The sequence below is a fragment of the Phytophthora infestans genome, genomic scaffold, assembly GCF_000142945.1.
Source record: "Phytophthora infestans T30-4 supercont1.1 genomic scaffold, whole genome shotgun sequence".
Classification (NCBI taxonomy): Eukaryota; Oomycota; class Peronosporomycetes; order Peronosporales; family Peronosporaceae; genus Phytophthora; species Phytophthora infestans.
Window position 1 is genome coordinate 1,404,120 of NW_003303758.1, and position 20,032 is coordinate 1,424,151.

The window sequence follows — 20,032 nt, forward strand, 5'->3', positions numbered from 1 at the left end:
CCAAGTCCACCAGTGTCAAGCACTGCTTCAATGAGCTAGTTCCAATCTCACAGCGTGATAATGGCTTCACACGGCTTGCAGCCTCCAGGAATTGATCCATGGCGAATGCAATATTGAACGGCGGAAAGCTCAGCTGCCTCTTGGCTACATTTGGGTGAGTCGTTCCGTCAGTGCAAGTGTCCTTTCAGCCAAGAATGTGTACTTCGATATGATTGGATGAAATGGAGTCGTATCCAAAAAGGGGGCATCAGAGTCGGAAAGAGCGAATATGGCATCCGTTCCTACCGAAGATGAGCGCACGCAGGTGCTGAACGCGTACAAGGCTAAGGTCATGGAGCACCGCGAAATGGAGAGCAGGTGCGTCGCTTTCTCTTAATATAAAAGTTGCCGTCTAAAACCTCCTAGATCCAGCGTCATACTGCTGTGATCTTCTGCTTTGTCTCGAACATATCTAACCTTTATACGTCGCTTTCTCATGCAATTCAGAGTGAAGAACATGCGTGAAAACGTCAAAGCGCTTGTGAAGGAGTTCAATAAGACAGAGGATGACCTCAAGGCGCTACAGGTACACAATTAACGCTTTTTATTCCTTCTCTACAGCTCCCTAAAGTCACGGCATTTTCGTTCTGCAGAGTGTGGGTCAAATCATCGGCGAGGTGTTGCGTCAGCTGGACGAAGACCGCTTCATCGTCAAAGCTTCTAGCGGTCCGCGCTACGTCGTCGGATGCCGCGCCAAGGTGGACAAGAGCAAGCTCAAGTCGGGCACACGTGTGGCGCTGGACATGACGACACTCACCATCATGCGCTACCTGCCACGTGAAGTGGATCCGACAGTGTATCACATGCTGAACGAGGATGCTGGCAACGTGTCGTTCTCGAGCATTGGCGGTCTGAACGAGCAGATCCGTGAGCTCCGCGAGGTCATCGAGCTGCCTCTCACCAACCCGGAGCTGTTCCATCGCGTCGGTATCAAACCACCCAAGGGTGTGCTACTGTACGGTCCACCCGGTACGGGAAAAACTCTTCTGGCTCGTGCACTGGCTTGTAACATCAACGCCACCTTCTTGAAGGTTGTGGCTAGTGCCATTGTGGACAAATACATTGGTGAGAGTGCCCGTGTGATCCGTGAGATGTTCGGATACGCCCGAGACCACCAGCCGTGCGTCATCTTTATGGATGAAATCGATGCTATTGGTGGAAGTCGTTATTCGGAGGGAACGTCAGCAGATCGAGAGATTCAACGTACGTTGATGGAGCTGTTGAACCAGTTGGATGGCTTCGACGCTCTTGGACAAGTGAAAATGGTCATGGCGACCAACCGACCGGATATACTGGACCCTGCACTGCTACGTCCTGGTCGTTTGGACCGTAAGATTGAGATTCCGCTGCCAAACGAGGCTTCGCGTATGGATATTCTCAAGATCCACTCGGGTCCTATCACCAAGAAGGGCGAGATCGACTACGAATCTATCGTCAAGCTCACAGACGGCTTCAATGGTGCCGATATGCGGAATGTGTGTACCGAAGCAGGTATGTTCGCTATCCGTGCCGACCGCGAGTACGTCGTGGAGGAAGATTTCATGAAGGCGGCGCGGAAACTGGCCGAGACCAAGAAACTCGAATCCAAGATGGACTACAGCAAGGTTTAAATTTGCTAGCTGATGCACATTTCCGAGTTATCCTGCTCTTGTCAAGAGTCGAGCAGATACATGAAAAAGGGAAAATAAACATGGCGGTGGGTTGAATCTTGCTTGGTATTGATGCCATTGCAGTCGTGTTCTTTATTTGATCTGGTTATTTAGGGGGTTAGCTGCACGTAAAAACCGCAATTTTTTCGCCGTTCTTGTAGCGTGGCGTGTTAGAGATGGCGTCAGCGGGTATGGAGTGCTGCGAGTTGGTGGGCCTTATGGGAGATGTGGCCTACCAGCGTTGTAAATTATTACTTCAAGAACTGCGCAAGCTCCACCCGATCTTCGTGTCGCCACTGGATGGGATGATGGAAGTCGAATATCTCGAGTACTTGCAAAACCAGCAAGACAAAATCCCCAAGAGTAAGCGTGCGGAGTTGCAGCGAGCAACTCGGCCGATTATTCTGCTGTTGGATTCCTCAAATGACATGTTGGACGGAGAAGACGAGCTGCTTGACTTTGCCATGGAGCGGACGCAGTTATCAAGAAACGAACTGCTAGCTGCTGCTGCATTTGGAGAAGTACTGGCTGTCGGTAGCGAAGATGAAGGCAATGATAACTCCAGAAAAGACTATGGCGAGAAACTGGCACTAGCAGAAGAAACGCTGGAGACGAAGGCGGAAGAAGCAGCCCAGCAGACTCTGACACGCTATCGCGAGCTATCAGGACACTTGTATGCTTTCTTGGTGTTCGAGGTAGATGGTGTGGCACTGCCTCGCGTTGAGCTGGAGCTATTTCACGGTGTTTGTCCTAAAACTTGCAAGAATTTCTTGGCACTGTGTGAGCACAAGGTCCCTGATCTAACGGATGAAAATCAACAATTGGGCTATCAGGGCAACCCAGTTCACCGTGTAGTGCGAGGTGGCTGGATACAAGCTGGTGATATCGCTGGTAATGGCCGAGGAGACGGACCTTGTCGATCTCTTTACGGTCTGGAGTTTCCAGACGAGAGCTTTGCTGTTTCTCACAATGCTGCAGGCATTCTGGTAAGTCAGTAGGTTACTTCTTCTCTCTCTATCTGCTTGTTCTGTCATTTCACAGGCACAATTCTTTTGTTCCGTCTACAGTCCATGGCGAATATTGGTCCACATACAAACGGCTCGCAGTTCTTCATCACTCTCGCGCCGCAACCTTGGCTTGATCGTCGTAAAGGTACTGCAATATGAGCTCTGTATCAATACTGAAGTATATGTTGACTAACGCTTGGTTTGTTCGTGTTGACGTTCGGCAGTGGCATTCGGTCGAGTGGTAAGTGGTTGGCGGACTGTGATGACTATCGGAAGTCTAGAAACTCGTCAGGAACGACCTTGTGTGCCCTGCACCATTGTCGATAGCGGAAGACTCCAATGAGGCTCTCTTCAACAAACTCTTGATGAATAAATAATGCTTATTACTTGATTCAAATCTAAAATCACTTAGACTACAGCAGTTTGGCCGACTGGCGACGAGGCAACTGGCATTTGAGCCGCAGCAACAGCAGGCGTGTCAACAACCGCCGAGTTCGAGCTGCTACTGTTAGCTTTCACCAATTGCAAGTCGTAGCGCAGTCGTTTGAGGTCCACAAGTGACCGAATCTTGTGGAACTCGAGCCCGAGTGCAAGGCTTACCTGCTCCTCCTCCAGTCCGTCACCAATGGCTACAAATTCAGCGTCTGGAGCATCATATTTCTTCATGATCGCTTCAAAACACCTATACTTGCGCACCTTTGCTGAAGAATACACACGATCGATCGGGAAGAATGCGTCCAGTTGGTAAATGAGGCACTTGCACAATGCTGGCACCAGTTGCGTATTTGTGACCAGCACGTTGACATTTTCCACCTCTGCTTCCTCGGTTTTGCTGTCAGTAGGCAGTGTGGGCCCCGTTCGGGAGTTAACGGACTCTGCAGTAAGCTCCAAAACTTGCCGAGCTTCATGCAGCCAACCCGTCGAAAAATTGTCAATAGCCGCTACTAACGCGCCATGGATGGCGAACCATTCACTGTTTGTATCATGCAAAAAGTCCACGTGTCCGCGACGTTCGTAGATCTCCCGGATACGTTCATACCTCTCGTGTACAGTTAGTTGCTGTTGATCAGACACGCTACGTGTCCTCGAGACAGAAGCTTCGCTGTCAGTAGCAACATGTGCGATGTGGTCCACGTCTGTATCGTGAAGATCACTGAAGAAGAAATGCTTCTCCAACATCGCCAGTAGAAAAGTCATCATCTGCTCACCAAGAGCCACTCCAGGCGCCACTTCCTTGCCGTGCGTCTGGGCGAATGTGCCTGTGTACAGCGAGGCGAACAGCACCAGAGTCTCATCCAAATCCCAGATAAGCACGCGTCTTCGAGCACGTTTAGTGGGACTTCTGGTCCTTGATGTATCGCTCAGTGTCTCCTCATCACCGTCATCTTTATTCTCTTCGTCTCCAGGTCGTCCTCGTTCGTCGTTGTCGCCGTCCTGACCGTTTTTCTGCTCAGCCACGTCTCTCCCTTTAGGATCCGACCTCTGTCTCTTCAAAGGACGCGAGGAATAGCCCTCGCCACCCTCCCCATCTGCATCTCCGTCGCCAGCGTCGTTCTTGTCTCCACTATTGAGCAGCTTGCTCGTGGTCTTTTCCAGGGTCTCATCTACCACGGCCGGCATACAGTGCGGCGCCACGGATGCTTCAAGTCGCTTGGCCGGCAGCATTGCCTGGAGTAGTGCCAACAACATCGTCCACAGCCGCGTGCGCCATTCGATCACTTGTCGTTGGCGCTGTAACGCCTCCACCCATTGCAGTCCGAGAATGAGCGTCATGGCCCCGCAGAGACTCACCACTACGGGCACCAGCACAAGCTTAGCCACAGCGTCCCCCAGCCGCGCTCGTAGCGCTGCCATTGTCAGCTGCAGCATCTTGTTCCTCGTTGCGAGCTTGTGCGAGTGAGCCACCCACTCGTCGCATGGCGGTGTCCTCCGTGCCACCATGCCGCGTCAAGGAGCGATCTGAATTTCGAATGGCATTCTGACACTGGCAGCGTCGATAAGAGACATAAAAGAAGTTGACTACTGTCACCGAAATTGTTTCTTTGCACGAAAAAAGACCAAATTTAAATGAAGTTGCTGCGGTTGGTGGCGATAATGTGACGAATGGAATGTCCGTAGTGCTCACTCTCGTTGCCTTCAATTACGCGTCGTGAATCTACGCAAGCAAACGCAGAAAGTTAGAGGATTTAGGTCCGATAGCTACCGCATGGAGGTCCGAGCTACAAATCAACAGTGCCCTGATCGAACAGCGCCGAGTGTTCACTGTGACACAAGCGTAATTCCAGAAACGTTGAAGAGGAATCACGGGTTGGCACAACATACCGCGGAGGCAATATCGTGCCATTGGTTTAGCACAAGCGGTAGCTGCTGAGTCTCGCTTGTTGTGTGATTGGTGACGTCCCTGAACAGCAAAACGACCTTAATTTTCAACCCCCGACGCTACATGTTTGTAGAATGAAATAATACCCCAACGTACCACCACGTAAGCTCGTCGAAATGATCTTCGACTTCCCAAACGCGACCTTCGTCATCCGGGTGTCGCATGCCACTGTCTTTTAAAACGAGTCCTGCGCAACCACACCGTGAATACGATGCGCTCAGTCTGCGCTACTTCATACTCGCTTGTAACGCACCGGTGAAGCCCAGGGGAGCCAACTGGAGCTTCTCTCCCTGCAATTGAATACCGCGAAATGCCGCCTGCAGCGTGTCGTTGCTGTCGTCTTTGCCATCCTTCTGCTCTGTCTCCATCTGTATGTCCTGCTCAATTGTGTCCGCTGTCCTGCTACTGTCACCGGCGCTGCTCTGCGGCCGGAAGAAGGTTTTGACGGGCGCCGACCCGTCAAAGTGTATACGGCAAGGCAGTGAGTGCACGTTTTCCTCCGCTGGCGGCAGCGGGCAGCGTGTCAAACACACGCGCACGGTGGTCGAGGCGTCTTCTGCCATAGTTTGATCTTTGAAATTGTACGTAGTTTTTAGCGGGAAACGTATTCCCGCCAAAAACAGTATAAATTTCGACAGGATCGAAATGAAGCCACAACTGTAATTGCAATGGATGCCGTAGGTCTTGCTCAAGTCTCTCAGCGAAGGCTGCCTGTTAATCAATGTAATACCGGTACTATGTGCAGCCGACTACACCCGTGAAGCGCTCGCGTGATGAAGCCAGCAAATTGTTGGGCGAGAAAATGCTGCAGGTCAGTGCTATTTGATTGCAATTGAGGGGCCAAGACTGACACCAAATCCTCTGTACGCTGTGTGATGACCGTACGGAGTGCAGGGCTGGACGATGCTGGGTGCTAGCTGTCCCGTAGACAACTGCTACACGCCACTAATGCGTAATAAGCAGGGAAAGGTGAGTATAATGCGCAGTATCTGCATGTTGTCATGAGCTAACGATGATATTTAATGGCGGTGTAGATGTTCTGTGTGCGGTGCGACCAGTTTGTAGTCACCGAGGAGGAAGCCAAGAAGCAGGCGGCACAGGAGGCTGAGGAACTTGCTGAGGCCGAGAAGGAAGATGCCGAGGCTGAAGCTCGATATGAGGAGGAGCGCGCTCGCCACATCGAGCAGCAATTCCGCTTGCAGGAGCAAGCCAAGAAGGCCAGAGAGATGCAGGAACTAGAGCAAGGGAAGACGCAGCGGGCGCCTGCAGCAAATGGAGCTGGTATATTGTGGCTGCAATGCTGTTGTGATTGATCCGACGAAATGCAGATCGCGTTAACATGCTTTTGCTCGTACACATCTTGTTTTGATGCAGCTAAGCGCAAGATCGACAGTGCGGTGGGCACTAGCCCCGAAAGCGATGCAGAAGTGAACGCCATTCGCCGCCAGACCCTCGCTGCGCTTTATCAGGTGGAGCATCCGCATTTTTTCTAATCTGGGTCGTATTGCGCGAGTTTTGAGGCTCGATCACATGTACCTTTGCCGGTCTAATTTCTGCATGTCCGATGAAAGCAAACTCACGGCGGCAGATCACACTCTTCCTCGATAACTATTGATGTATTAACGTTTGCGCTGTATTCTTTGCATGTGATGTAGAAAATGAATGTTCTTACCGAGTCGCTCTCACCCAACGACCACAGTGAACGCCTTATCTCCGTCGCTAAAGCTGTGCGGGAGATCGCTGAAGCTGCTCACCTTCTTAAGCAGTAGATCATGACGTCGGAGTGGCAATACACTACGGCGGCAAGATGCAGATGCTTCTTAATGCAATTGTTGCCATGTTTGATGGGAGTTCGTTCTCACACCTAAAGATCAGTCGTATGACGTGGGATGCCAAAGTCCTCGTCTAATGTTTCTAGTCCCTCCTCCGCCAAAAGCGATTTCTGATCATCAGCGACCTTCGCAGGTGCCGTTTTGACATGCGAAGTCTCTTCTACTGAAGCGTAGATGTACGCAAGGCACACAACAGCAACACCACTACAACACACATCGACAACAGCATACAAGTCAGCATTAAGCACGCAGATTATTTACCAGTCGTGACTCACCAGAGAATTAGATAGAGCTTGGCGATACCGTTTTTCTCGGGATTGGAACCGCGACCCAAGAAGCTGATAGCAGACAGCGTGTACACAGCGATTACGATGTTGCAGATATAGCTCACGACCATATAGAAAGCGAACGCTCGCGAGCGGATATGCACTGGCGTAATATCTCCCAGCATGACCCTGTATATCAACCAGCAACAGATGAAATAAATGGTTTATTCCCACCATATTCGACAATAAGAACGCTATGGAGACGTACCACACGACAGCCCCGAGACCAACGGCAAATCCTCCAACAAACATGAGCACTGAAATAACAGCTACCGTACCCTGGACTGCAAGATTACTGTTGAGGTAGAGCAGCGACCAGCTCAAAACTCCGAGTGCGATAATCATGATAGAAGTACCCACGATAAGTAGCGGGCGGCGTCCATATGAGTCCACAAAGCGCACGGATATTATCGTGACGCCCACGTTGGTGAAACCCACAACAGCCGTGGCGAAAAATGGGTTCGTCACTCCTGCAAAGTGGAAAATCTTGGCGGAGTAGAGCATCACAGTGTTGATACCTGTCATCGCCTGGAAAAATACGAGGATAGTGCCTGTCACCATGACTTTCTTGTGTGCCAGAAGGTGCGACCAGGTTACGTGAGGTTCGTGCTGACGGTGCTCCATCACGCGAGCGATTTCCTGCACTTCTGTTTCAATGACACTTTTCTGGTTGCTTGGACGTAGAAATACCAGCGTCGCACGGCATTCGTCACGTCCTTGGTTCTTCATAAGCCACCATGGACTTTCAGGTACAAGTGACGCGCACAGACACTGCACCAATGGCGGCAGGATCATGAATCCGTTGAGGTATCTCCACCCGGAAGGCACATTGGAAATAAAGAAAAAGCCCAGTACGGCTGTTACCAGCATGCCTATCGTCAGACTAAGTTGATGCAGTGACGTGATCTCTCCGCGCGAGATAGCAGGCGAGATCTCCGTCAGCAGGATCGGAACTGTGTTGGTTACGACACCCGACGCGAGCCCAATGAGCAGTCGGCCGGCATAAAGCACGCGCTTGGACGTGGCTAGCGCACAGATAGCACCACCAGCTATGTAGAGCACATTGTTGACCAGTATAGTTTTTTTCTGTCCCACGCGCGCACCGACGCCGCCCGTGGTGAGAGCTGCCAGCACGCAGCCCACAACAACCAGCGCCGTGGCGAGCTCCTGCTCCTCCGTACTGAGATTAATATCAACGAGTATGGAGCCCACCGCGTCCGGAACGATACAAACATTCAGTACGGCGGCGCTGAGACCCCACATGAACGAGGAGATGGAGATCAGCCACGCTGCAAGCCGCAGTCGGCCGGTTAGACCGCAACCCACAGGAGAGGCAGCGGTCCGAAGCGACACACTTCCGCTGCTTGTGCTGGGCTTTGAGTTTGCGAGCGGACGTTCGCCGACCCGCTGGCGTTGGCGCTGAGGTGCAGTCGGCTCCATCTTGGGCAGTAGCTTCTCAGTGACGTCGACGTGTGCTTCCATTCTTTCAACGGGATGGCTTCAAGATGATCCAGATGTTGCCTCGACCACATCAATCACACATGCATATATGTACGAAACACCAATGAAGATGTGGCGTCAAAGTGCGTCATCGACGGATCGCCACTGCTGTGCGGTCCAGTCATCGGCTGCGTGTCTTTGTGGAGGCAGACAGTTCGTTGTCGCAGCAGCGTAATATGACACTGCTGTACTACAGCCTGTAGGCTACAGTGTAGCAAGCTCATGTAAGTACAGTACTGAATATTTGAATTACATGCTTATTTGAACAGTGTACAGTACATGTATTTATGTGCATGTACATGTAATGTTGTGTTTTTTGTAATTTTGAATCGCCCGTTTATGTGATGAAACGGCGCAGTACATGTAGTGGTACATGTATAAATTATACATAAAATCCTTGTTCTGTGCCAGGTTTTTCTGGCAAAACCCTTTTTCATTCAAATACATACCCTACATGTCAATACATCTCGCAATTTGCGAATTTGCGAGTCGCAAATTGATATTTTTGTCCTCAGCAAAATATTTCGAGCATTTCAGCTTTGAAAATATTTGGCTCTGCAGGTCAGTAGCAACAGCACTCGTTCCGTTGGTGCTTTCGACATTACGCACCATTGGCAAATGCCACGTCAAGACCCCATATCCGGTTACGACTCACTTGTTCATCAAGTTCACTGAAGAATCTTAAGTAGTGAGCTTGAAACGTGCATCTCTCTCGTCGTTCGCAAGAAACGACTAGCTCATAAGACTGCCGCTTGCGGTGCCTGCTTGCACTTCGTCGGCATGCATGCCTATCTGGTTGACACTGGCACTTGTTAAATGCGGGGGTTCTGCTTCGTGGGTGGCAAGGGAATACTAATGCCCGAGTTATTAAACACTGGCCTCATGAAAATTTTACGTCCCGGAATACAACGCACATGCACGCCGGCTTTCTCGCTGTATAGGACAACGCACGCCAGCGTCGGGCAAGATGATCACGCCGCTTTCTACTACATACAATAATTGGCAGCTTAGTGCTTGTATAGAGCAAAGGGCTCCGCGACAAGGCGTTGAAGGACGGGCACTGTTAATTTAGCACTGCAAACTATTCATAGCCACCAAGTTAGTGACCTAAATTGATACATTAATCTTCTATGTAGACACAGTTAAACCAGTTGAAGCGGAGGGTTGCATGCTCGGTTGCCGCTGGAATTATCAAATCCTTGTATTTTTTGGCACATTTGCCGTCGCCACCATAGATTCTCACTAATCATTGCCCTTGGGGTGTGCGGTTTCTTTGTGTTCTCAGACAACTTACTGAAAGCAAGTCAAATCGGTGGTCAGATATTCCCCGAGCCCTTACGCACCTCACTGGCTTGATCAGTACGTCCTGGGATTCGCTTATAAAGGTTAAACCTATCCCTTTTTACGCGGCAAGCATGGATGAAAACCACAGCGGGCCTTTGGCCAGTAGAACGCAAAGTGCTCGAAACGAGAGAAGTGCGAAGAAGAGAGAAAGCTAAACGAGAAAAACAGGAAACTATTGACGCTCAAGTAGCTCGAAAATGTGCCGGCCAATAGAGTCACGCGATTCGCTGGGCGCCATGGGCCCGGCTGCTGTCGCGTTGTTCGCGGGTTACCAACCCGCCGCAGGCGCTAACAAGGCTATGCTGAGCCAGAACGCTAAGACTGCGGGTCGCGCGCCCGCCTGGTCTGCTGCTGGAGAAATGGGCTTCGGTGCGGACGGAATGAACATGCTGAGTATGGCTGCGCCACCCCCGGCGCTGCCTTTCGTGTCCTTTCCGAAAAACAACAGCCTGCCAACCATGCCGTGGAGTACCGCCCCGACGGCTGATCTTTTGAGTATGGGTCTGCCCAGCGAGTTCGCAGCCGTCCCCGTCCCTGCAGTGGTCAAGCCCGAGGATACCATCCCGCAGCCCGACTTTGAGGCTCAGGAACTGGAGGAGTTGCTCGATTTCTCGATGCCTGGCGAGCTGGAAAGCATCGGAAAGGACAAGCCGGACCTCGTGAATTTGGACGACGGCTTTGACGGTACGGAAATGTCGATTCTGTACAGCTTTTTGGTTGATGCTCCCGAGGACAAGTCCAAGAAGACCGTGGAGATTGATGACGGCATCTTGAACCTGAATGTGCTGACGGGCTCCCCCATCGAGGGACTTATGGAGTCTCTCGAGTCCGACTTTACGGACACGGAGCTTATGCTGACTCCGCGTCGCTCGGATCCGCTGATGACTCCAAAGATCATGACCAAGCCTGGCGAGGTGAAGAGCCGCCGTCTCTGTAAGAGCGAGGGATGCTACAAGCGCTCGCGCTCGAACGGCTTGTGCATCTCGCATGGTGGCGGTCGTCGCTGCGCCGTTGAGGGCTGCGACAAGAGCTCGCAGGGCGGCAACCTTTGCATCCGTCACGGCGGCGGCAAGCGCTGCAGTCACGATGGTTGCGACAAGGCTGCTCAGTCGAACTTCCTGTGCAAGGCTCACGGTGGCGGCCCGCGTTGCCAGCTCGGTGGCTGCTCGCGCAGCTCTCAGGGCGGAGGTTTCTGCCGCTCGCACGGCGGTGGCAAGCGCTGCATGTTCGATGGATGTGACAAGGGAACGCAGCGCGGCGATTACTGCGCGCTCCACGGCGGTTCACGCCTGTGCGAGGTGCCAGGCTGCATGCGCAATGACCGCGGCGGAGGCCTGTGCGCCACACACGGTGGAGGCAAGCGCTGCACCGTGGACGCTTGCAATAAGCCATGCCGACGCAAAGGTCTGTGCTCTGCACACTTGCGCCAGGCGGAGGGGACCAACTAACTGAGGGTCGACCGAGTGAAAGTCGCTCCGCTCTTACCGAAGTGAATGACAAGGAGTTGACGACGGTGATGGTGGAACGATGACATGGAAAGACGGGGTGAAAAGGAGGGCGTGGAAGGAGAGGGAACTGGAGGAGATGAGGAAGTGGAAGGCGGAAGCTGGCGGGTCTAGTGGCGTTGGAATCTTTTGTTGCAACTTGGCTCTTTGGGATCAATGCAAACGTGCTGCGCGACTTCACCTTAAAGATGGCGTGAAAGGCTGACGACTATTTGGTGAAACATGCTGACGATTGGTTGGTGGCCCAGAGGCCCGGTTCAGTCGGTCGAAGCCTCGAACCGCGGGGTTTACTCTTTTTGCGAGAGGGACTTCGGCCGACGGCAGCAGAGGAGACTCTGCAATTTTCATATGGTGCATAATTGGCTTGGCGGCTGCGTGCAAGTACGCGGCGAGTCGTGACAAGGGAAGGTCAAGAGTCATCGAGTGGTGGAGTCGAGCGATTGTCCCGTCCAGTTTCCTGAGGTTGAAGACTGGCGAGGCCAGGGAGGAAAGAGGCCGGTGGCGAGTCGGCTCGGTGCTTTGGTTCTTCGCGTCAGCTCTTCTTTATTTACAGTGAGATGTAGGACTAATGCCATTTTGACCTTTAACAGCCTGCGGGTTCTGTGGTGTAGTCTTCACATAAAGTAGTGATTCTTTAGTTTCAAAATGTGGTATACCGCTGCGTCGTCATCTCCGCAAATTTCGACTGCCCAGCGCGACTACCGATACACTTCGCATTCCAAGACACTGGAATCCAATAGCCGACACATGACATATTATTATGCTGGATTGCTCATCTTCAACAATATTTCGACACGTGAAAAACCTATTTGCTCTTGGTGTTTGGTACACAAAACACGAACCAAGATGGCAGGCACTGATGCCGACGACGCGATGCCCCGCGCCAAGCGGCTGAAGATGCTGCGTGAGGCCAAGGCCCGCAAAGATCGCGGCGAGAGCAGCAATGGAGAAGCATATGCACCTGCCGCTGCAGCAATACAAACTGCGTCTGACGAACCGATGGAACGGAAGGATGCGCCGCAGCAGGAGGAGGACGCCGAGATGACCACCTCAGTTAAGACCGACGACAATGCGGACGACCTGGTGGGGAAAGTGGGTCAATTGCAAGAAGATGATGCTAAAACGGAAGACGAGAGCGACGACGAGCTGCTAAATCTCGCGCCAAAGCGAGCCAATTGGGACATGGAGCGTGATATCGCCCCAATGCTGCGCAAACTGGAGCGGCGCACGCAGCACGCCATCGTTGAGATTCTGCGTACGTTTGGTATGCGATAACATATTATTTAAGCTGTGTTACAGAAAAACTCATGTGTATGTCATTTCAGGTGAGAAGCTTGCAGCGGAGCAGCAAGAAGAGGGTAGTGACGACGACGACGGTGAAGAGGACGACGATGAGGAGGAAGAGGAGGTAGATGAATAGCAGTATTACCAAGGGCAATCCTATGTACGATGATATAGCGCTGCAGTGCTCCTTCTGCGACCATTAGCATTGGCGCTTACGCCTTATCCTTCTTCTGTTTTTTAACTTTCTTCTTGTCTCCCTTCGATCCGTCCTTACGCTTTTTATCCTTCTTTTTGCTGCTCTTATCCTTCTTCTTCTCTTTCTTCTCGTCGTCTTTGTGGAATTGTTTGAGCTTCTTGTAGATCTGCTTTATCTGCTTGGCATGACGTTGCGTCGCCTCCTCGCCGCCCTTTTGCTTTTCAGCTTTCAACGCTTGGAACGCCTGTGTAATCTGCTGCAGCCGACCGGATACTTCGTCCACAGGCTGGTCCTTAGAGAACTTGCTGCGCTTGATGTAGCTCAGTACATCGGCGCTCGCAAGTCCGCAAGCCTTTTCACCGCTACTGGCTGCAACATCGTCGGTCACATGCCACAGTGCTGCAAGTGCCAAATACGACGGGTAATGAAGCAGTGGTAAGTCTGTGAGAAGCATATCGTTCACCATTGCGGTCGAAATAGCGTGCAGCTTTTGCAGAACCGTCGCGGGCAGATCCTTTTTCAGTACTTGCTTGGCAAAGGCTCGGAAGTCATCTAGAAAGCCCAATAGCGCGCGGAATGGGTGATACATGATGAGTTGAAAGCGCACACCCTCCAGCAAGACCATTTCGTGACCAATAATGAACTTGTGGTCCACATGAAGCTGGTCAGCCACTGTATCCACCGACATGTACTGCTCCTCGACCTTGCCAGCTACGTAGATAGCGGTCGGGACAATAAACTTGGGGTGGAACTCCATGACACTATTGCTTAGATAAAACCTCTTGAATAGCAAGACGGCGCAGCACTTGACCTTGTCTGATGTGCGAAGGAACTGAGCGCTGCAGCTCTCCTGGATCTTTTCCTCGTAGAAGGCTCGTAACAACGCCTCTTGTTCTGGGTTCAGAAACTCCAGCAGAGGTGTTAACTGGAGATTGGCCTTCTCCTCCGCTTCCTCCAGCCCCGATAGATCCACGTCTACTTCATCATTCCAGTCAAAAGTGTCGCGCATAGCAGTCGACGAGCTTGGCACTAGCGCAGCGAAAGACCGCGCTTTGCGACCGTTGTTAGCCGAAGCTTCGGGCTTCTGAGACTCCTCGCGCTCCAGTCGGAGCGCGCGCTTGGTCTTCACATGCTGCAGACGCCGTACACGCGCTAGCTCCTCTGTCGAGAAGACCCAGTTGTTGAAATGAGTCGATGCCGCCAGGTACGACATGCTCGATCGAATACTAACGTTTTAGACTAGCGATGCCCATCGTGAGGTGCATTTATAATATAATGAAGGTTTCTTACGTACCCAACACCATGTTGAAGCTTCTGAGCATTGTTGATCCTAATCGGTCAGTTCGATGTGGGGCGCAAGTCTCTGTTCAACGTCTCGCGTGGCGCGAGGCGCCCGAAGCTTCTCATCGCCGCGCGTAATGACGGCTTCCAAGGTGGCGCTTCAGCAGCTGCCGCTTGTAGACGTTTCTCCGTGACGGCGGCGAACAACGGACATGAAGTGGCCCCCGTGATTAAGCAGCAGATTCTGGACGACATGCGCTCTGCGTGCATCAAAACGGGATTCTTCACAGTGCCTACGGAAGGAGTGCTGTCTAGTCAGCTGATCAAGGCAGCATACAGTCGAGCGGACGAGTTTATCGCGCTTCCCGATGAGGTCAAGCAGCAATACCACTGCAAACGCTCACCCAACGCTCGAGGCTGGACACCAATGTTCGAGGAGCCATCGGTATACAAAAATATATACGTACGAGTTTGCTAGAGTCTTATTAAGGTAACTGCTGTGCACAGTACCAACCGGATGTGGTTTCACACTTGGAAGGCTTCGACCTAGCGCGCGAACTCCCGGAGACATACGTGAAAGAGGGGTCGAGTTTGGGGCCAAATGTCTGGCCAGTTGAAGTACCGCGCTTCCGTGAAGACGTTTACGCACTGTATATAGAGACCACCAAGCTCTCGACGGTGCTGTTCAAGAGCTTTGCTGACATGCTTGGACTACCGATGAATACGTTTCTGGTACTGTACGAGGCTTTCGCGCTTGCAGTTGTGGATAACGTTGTACTGACTTGTTTACTGTTCGGGGATTTGAAGCAACATGTGGATGAAGAAGCGGAGGCATTCATGCGACTACTAACATACCCTGAGACGGATGCCCGAACGAAGAATTCTACTGTCGGAATTGCCTCGCATACGGATTTCGAATGCTTTACTATCATTCATCAGAATGGCGAAGGTCTGCACTTGATGAATCGCAAAGGTTACTGGGTTGAAGCCCCAGTATGTGATGACAGGTACTACTCAAGTGTTATTTCGGATGGGGATCAATCGTGTGACACCCTTTGGCTTTTGCCTGATAGGCTTTTCGTCATGGTTGGCGATATACTCGAGCACTGGACGAACGGGGTTCTAGCCGCAACTGAGGTAAGCTGCAGTCTTCAAAGCGTGAGGAGCAGACGTAAATACTCAACGTGTTTTGTGACGCAGCATCGTGTGTGCAACTCAGAGAAGAAGCGTCAGTCCATTGTGCGTTTTAATGGCGCAAATGGTGACACTGTAGTAGAACCACTTCCAGCTTTTGTGACACCAGAGAACCCACCTCGCTACGCGAGAATGACGCAGCGCGAGCACATTACTCACCAAATTGAACTGGCGGAGCAGCTCCTGCAAAAAACAAAGTCAGCGGCGCATGCGTGACGCGATGATGCCGTCTACATGTGAAAAAAAAAACAACGAGCGTACCATCAAAATGTAGCTCGACAACTGAAATCGACATGTTCACTCAGTGTTGTTTACTTTCTCAGTGACGCAAACTCTTGAAAAAGCTTTTTCGATTCCTCGTTGCCCATGAGATCGTCTCGCGTAGGCTTCCGTCCATTTTTGGTCTCAAAATCTTCACGCCACAGTGTTAGAGCGTTCTCCACGCGCGCCAGATTCTCCGCTCGAGTTTCCTGGATATCCTCGACGGGGATACTGTCCAGCATCGGTTGGCAAAGCACACTCATGATATCGCGCTTGTCCACCGTCCCATCGGCTTGTTTAGTCATCTGCCAGCAAGCAAACGATAAGTTCTGTCAGATTACAGCTTTGTCCCTCTGTAGCAAGTGCACTTCTTACCTTGACGAGCTTTTGCTCTGTTCCAGCACCACCGAGGGGGATCAACAGCCCACCGCCGGGTTTGAGGTAATTCAAGAAGCTTTCCGCTTCTGCTTTGGTTTCCACTGCAACGCCAACATGGATACAGTCATAGCGAACGTCGGATGGCAAGCCAAGGTCTTTCTTTCCAGAACTCACAATAATCTTCGTTTGTTTGTCCGCTGCGTCCTTCCCCAAACTCCGCTGCAAGTTTTCTTTTGAGAACTCTACCAATTCAGGGACAATATCGACGCCCGTAACGAATCCCATAGGCCCCACCAGTTGAGCCATTGTGGCCACGAGAATGCCTGACCCACAGCCGATATCCATCGCTGTCATTCCTGGTTGGAGGTGGGGCTCCAGCAGTCCGAGGACCTGTGCGTGTTGCTGGGGAGTGGAGATCGTTGCCACCGTACCGATTTTTAATGGACGATTCGCATATCTCTCGCTTGAGCTCTGAAACGCAGGCGCTACAAAGTCTGCGCGGTCCACACGCCGCAGCGCTGCCTCCAGTCGTGAACCAGCAGCCACCACATTCGTCTGGACTAAACTATCCACCAGTGCAGCATGCGAGTCGCCTCCGATTTGGTGGCCGATGCTCGTACTCACAAGTAAATCTTCCGAGATGCCACTCAGCACGCTAAGATAGCGGCAATTGATACCCACACGCGACGACCGAAGTAGCATCACAGGCTCCTATTCCGCCTAAATTTAAAAAGTATAGCTAATATTAATACATGTATTTGTTATAAAAAAACATTCATGTACAGTACCGGTACTGTACCCAGGTTAATGGACCGGTTGCTTTAAAATCAAAACCAATTTTTACATATTCAGCTGAAGTTTCGCCATTTCATGAAATTCCGCTTTTTCTACCATTGTTACGACAATTTTCGAAAAGACAAACAATAACGGCAAATACGCAGAGGTCTTGTTGATATTATCTGCTTTGGATCAATGACCATGTCATATTGTGGAACATCAGCATACCAACTACAAACTGCCAGGCCGGCGAAGCGACTACCAAATCTCAATCTCAAGCACAAGCGATACTTTCGTGGTCGAAAAAATCCTCGCTTTCTTCATCACTCTCGCGCTGACGAGCAGATCGACTTCCAGGGCGATCCACATGAGCGACAAGCATGCGTCGAAGACGCATGCGTCTCCTTTCGCGGTAACGCCTTTGCACTACAAGTTTCTTGGTATTAGCGTCGTGAACGATCACACGAAGCCGCTTCAAGTAGTCGTGGTAGTTGGTACCATCTTCACTGCGTAGTGGAAGAATTCGCACATGAAAATTAGTGAGAGCTACGCACGCACGAAAAAACATGTCGTAGATGCCTTCATCCCACCGGTATTTGTCTGAGCACATTGCCCATAGCGTGCAGAGCCGACCGAAATAGTTCTCCACGAGGACGCGGTCGTGGACAATGCGATCATTAGTCTCCACCTGCTCCAGGGTCAATTCCCGCAGCGGCTGCTTCTTGAACGGCGTGATGACGCAAAAGTCGGCAAGTCCTTGGTACCCCCTATCAGCTAGAACAGCCCACGAGTCGGGATGCTCAGTCCTTAGAGGCCCTTCATCTGCTAGCTCAGTCTCCATCGAGCTCTTAAGAAGATGTTAGAGGTGAAACTCGTGGTTGTTGCGTAAAATTTGGATATCCGCTTCACTGCCAGGTTAATGCGCCGTGCAGTTGAGTGCAAGGCCATTAGGAAGCACAGACACCTCGACTTTGTAGCCATGAAGATGATGTTTGGCACTGTAGTACGCACGCCGTTCTTTCATTTGGCCGGTCGGCATGTTGCTCTGCTGGAAAGTAACATCCGTGGCGTAGCGAGCGCTTAGGTAGTTACGGAACGTGTTGCCTCCTCGCACGAGCGCCTCCATCGTGAATTTGCCGGTCGCGGACACCACGTACTTCTCATAGAGGTACGGAGACACAACCTCCGCAAACGAAAGGATCATCTTTTGAAACGTTTCCGTCTTGATGCGGAAGACGTTTGCCACCACGTCCCATTTCCCACAGTGCTTAAGGACGACCAGGAACATGAACAGCACGTCCTTGGGTTGCTGTTTGCTCTTACGACCACGTCCTACATTCCAGTGGTCAGCCACGTGCGCTCGAATAGAGTTCCAAATTTCAGCGGCGCAAAGTTTGTCAGAGCGGCAATATTCTGGGTATCCTCCCGCAGAAATTGGTGGTAGATCGGAGACGGCGAGTCGATGTCATCGTTGTCGACATCTAGGTGCACAGAGGATACGCTTTGGCGGCGGGATTGACTGTCAGCGTCGAGCTGAGTGAGAATGGAGACTCCTTCAGCAACTCGCTCAAGCGGGAGTAGCTGGTTTAGGTCTTGGGGGGGGGGGGTGCTTGTTTGGGAGGGTGCCATGGTGATAGGTGTTGTAGACTGCAAAATGAGAAACGAGGGGGCAATCTAGTGGAGTGGTCAATCCACCACCAAGTACCTTATCGTGCGCGCGAGATCGAATGAACAGCGATTCTGGAATCTTCTGTTGAAGTCTAGATTTCCTAGTATTATTGGCATACTTATGATATATTCGTTCATTCGGTGGCGTGGGCATTCCTTCGGTGATTTGCATAAATTTCCACGTCATGTTCAAACTTTGCTCGGGAGGTATAGTGAAGTTAATAAAGTGAAAGTATCACCTCTTTATAAAAACGATCACCTAATATTTTCTTCTTTGACAAAATGATACTGTTAAATATCAGATTAATATAAGCTCAAACAATTTTATTTGTTTCAAAGATTGCGTAATTGCTTTTAATCCAAACAGTAATATGTAAAAAAAAGACTAGCTGAAGTACTACTATTACTAGCCGAGCGCCGCCGCTAAGCGGCGGTGGTTTAGGTTTAGTTTTATTAATATTTGCTTTGACCTTCCTTCCGCTTCGGCGGGATACTTCTTGAAAAACCTGCTGAACCCCTGTGCCTAAATCACTTTTTTTTATTTCATTAATCTGGGTTAGCATCATATTTCCTTATTGAAATAATTGTTCTAATGATCTTGGATCAATATTCTTAATGCAATCTTTTTATTATTGTTAGCTATCAATGTATCTCCATCTTCCACCCAAAACCACCTGCACTTCAAATAACATTTTTACAAACGCAACACAATATGTTTAGTTTAGCGTCGAGCTCGATATCACGGGCCATTTCTGAGCTCACATGATAGTAATGGTCTGTCCAGGTTGCACTACTTACCCGCTTGTACTGACTATTTGAGCTTGTAAGTAACTAAAAAATGTTCACTTCCCACACAAAACTCAATGAAAGCTAGAAAAAATTCGAATTATAATATTTTTATGCATGCAGCGTTCATTTTGTGCTGATTCAGAATTAGTCATTAGACACTCGATTCTGTGTCAGTTATGATTAAAGCATTAGATAATGTGCCTTGCTGTTGTTGATGTCGACAGTAGTGCTTTTGATTTGATAGCTTAACGATAATTACATGATAGTTAAACGTCATTTAGGCTCCAAGTTTTTTATTTGAATTTGAATTTGTTGCGGTTATGGCGACTACGCCCGAGGCGCGCTACGCTGCATCCTCGCCTACAGACCCTTAGTGCTAGCCTAGCTCCTGCGGTAGCTACCAAAGAAAAGAGAATATACATATACATGGCCCCTGAAGAAGCACCCACCGGTGTTGGCAGGTCTTTCCAGGGTTTTGAAGGGCTTGGCATGGTCGAGTGGCGCTCAACCATGCCAGTAGCTGCTCTGTTGGTATTTGTCATGTTCGTGCATCGTGTCCGAATGAGGTCTCAGTTGATAATTAAGAGGCTCCAAGCCGACTCCCATGCTCAGTTAGGCGATG

General features: G+C 50.8%; 10 protein-coding genes across 10 annotated transcripts; 6 read left to right on the forward strand and 4 right to left on the reverse strand.

The window, feature by feature from the left end:
* Nucleotides 1–260: 260 nt before the first annotated feature.
* PITG_00229 (26S protease regulatory subunit S10B) lies at nucleotides 261–1,745 on the forward strand (the record flags this gene model as incomplete). The annotated part of the gene is made up of 3 exons (XM_002908807.1): nucleotides 261–357; nucleotides 487–565; nucleotides 633–1,745. 3 exons carry the CDS (start codon nucleotides 269–271, stop codon nucleotides 1,647–1,649), a joined length of 1,185 nt encoding a protein of 394 aa, XP_002908853.1.
* Nucleotides 1,746–1,864: 119 nt separating this feature from the next.
* Nucleotides 1,865–3,038, forward strand: PITG_00230 (peptidyl-prolyl cis-trans isomerase, mitochondrial precursor; the record flags this gene model as incomplete). Its single annotated transcript, XM_002908808.1, has 3 exons — nucleotides 1,865–2,674; nucleotides 2,756–2,840; nucleotides 2,920–3,038. The coding sequence occupies 3 exons, from the start codon at nucleotides 1,865–1,867 to the stop codon at nucleotides 3,036–3,038; spliced, it is 1,014 nt and encodes a 337-aa protein (XP_002908854.1).
* A 65-nt stretch (nucleotides 3,039–3,103) lies between these two features.
* Nucleotides 3,104–5,260, reverse strand: PITG_00231 (eyes absent family protein; the record flags this gene model as incomplete). Its single annotated transcript, XM_002908809.1, has 7 exons — nucleotides 3,104–3,508; nucleotides 3,590–3,736; nucleotides 3,812–4,055; nucleotides 4,176–4,216; nucleotides 4,331–4,850; nucleotides 5,018–5,096; nucleotides 5,172–5,260. The coding sequence occupies 5 exons, from the start codon at nucleotides 4,547–4,549 to the stop codon at nucleotides 3,104–3,106; spliced, it is 1,056 nt and encodes a 351-aa protein (XP_002908855.1).
* Nucleotides 5,261–5,877: 617 nt separating this feature from the next.
* On the forward strand, nucleotides 5,878–6,568 carry PITG_00232 (uncharacterized protein; the record flags this gene model as incomplete). Its single annotated transcript, XM_002908810.1, has 4 exons — nucleotides 5,878–5,886; nucleotides 5,970–6,044; nucleotides 6,110–6,356; nucleotides 6,450–6,568. 4 exons carry the CDS (start codon nucleotides 5,878–5,880, stop codon nucleotides 6,566–6,568), a joined length of 450 nt encoding a protein of 149 aa, XP_002908856.1.
* Nucleotides 6,569–6,939: 371 nt separating this feature from the next.
* On the reverse strand, nucleotides 6,940–8,715 carry PITG_00233 (Major Facilitator Superfamily (MFS); the record flags this gene model as incomplete). The annotated part of the gene is made up of 3 exons (XM_002908811.1): nucleotides 6,940–7,111; nucleotides 7,183–7,362; nucleotides 7,442–8,715. The coding sequence occupies 3 exons, from the start codon at nucleotides 8,713–8,715 to the stop codon at nucleotides 6,940–6,942; spliced, it is 1,626 nt and encodes a 541-aa protein (XP_002908857.1).
* Nucleotides 8,716–10,191: 1,476 nt separating this feature from the next.
* PITG_00234 (uncharacterized protein) lies at nucleotides 10,192–12,211 on the forward strand (the record flags this gene model as incomplete). Its single annotated transcript, XM_002908812.1, has 1 exon — nucleotides 10,192–12,211. One exon carries the CDS (start codon nucleotides 10,314–10,316, stop codon nucleotides 11,523–11,525), a length of 1,212 nt encoding a protein of 403 aa, XP_002908858.1.
* A 217-nt stretch (nucleotides 12,212–12,428) lies between these two features.
* On the forward strand, nucleotides 12,429–12,735 carry PITG_00235 (uncharacterized protein; the record flags this gene model as incomplete). Its single annotated transcript, XM_002908813.1, has 2 exons — nucleotides 12,429–12,674; nucleotides 12,712–12,735. The coding sequence occupies 2 exons, from the start codon at nucleotides 12,429–12,431 to the stop codon at nucleotides 12,733–12,735; spliced, it is 270 nt and encodes an 89-aa protein (XP_002908859.1).
* A 343-nt stretch (nucleotides 12,736–13,078) lies between these two features.
* PITG_00236 (cyclin-H, putative) lies at nucleotides 13,079–14,275 on the reverse strand (the record flags this gene model as incomplete). The annotated part of the gene is made up of 1 exon (XM_002908814.1): nucleotides 13,079–14,275. The coding sequence occupies one exon, from the start codon at nucleotides 14,273–14,275 to the stop codon at nucleotides 13,079–13,081; it is 1,197 nt and encodes a 398-aa protein (XP_002908860.1).
* A 133-nt stretch (nucleotides 14,276–14,408) lies between these two features.
* Nucleotides 14,409–15,753, forward strand: PITG_00237 (2OG-Fe(II) oxygenase superfamily protein; the record flags this gene model as incomplete). The annotated part of the gene is made up of 6 exons (XM_002908815.1): nucleotides 14,409–14,525; nucleotides 14,579–14,788; nucleotides 14,851–15,075; nucleotides 15,151–15,350; nucleotides 15,417–15,480; nucleotides 15,544–15,753. 6 exons carry the CDS (start codon nucleotides 14,409–14,411, stop codon nucleotides 15,751–15,753), a joined length of 1,026 nt encoding a protein of 341 aa, XP_002908861.1.
* A 95-nt stretch (nucleotides 15,754–15,848) lies between these two features.
* On the reverse strand, nucleotides 15,849–16,878 carry PITG_00238 (protein-L-isoaspartate(D-aspartate) O-methyltransferase, putative; the record flags this gene model as incomplete). Its single annotated transcript, XM_002908816.1, has 2 exons — nucleotides 15,849–16,103; nucleotides 16,174–16,878. 2 exons carry the CDS (start codon nucleotides 16,876–16,878, stop codon nucleotides 15,849–15,851), a joined length of 960 nt encoding a protein of 319 aa, XP_002908862.1.
* Nucleotides 16,879–20,032: the final 3,154 nt, after the last annotated feature.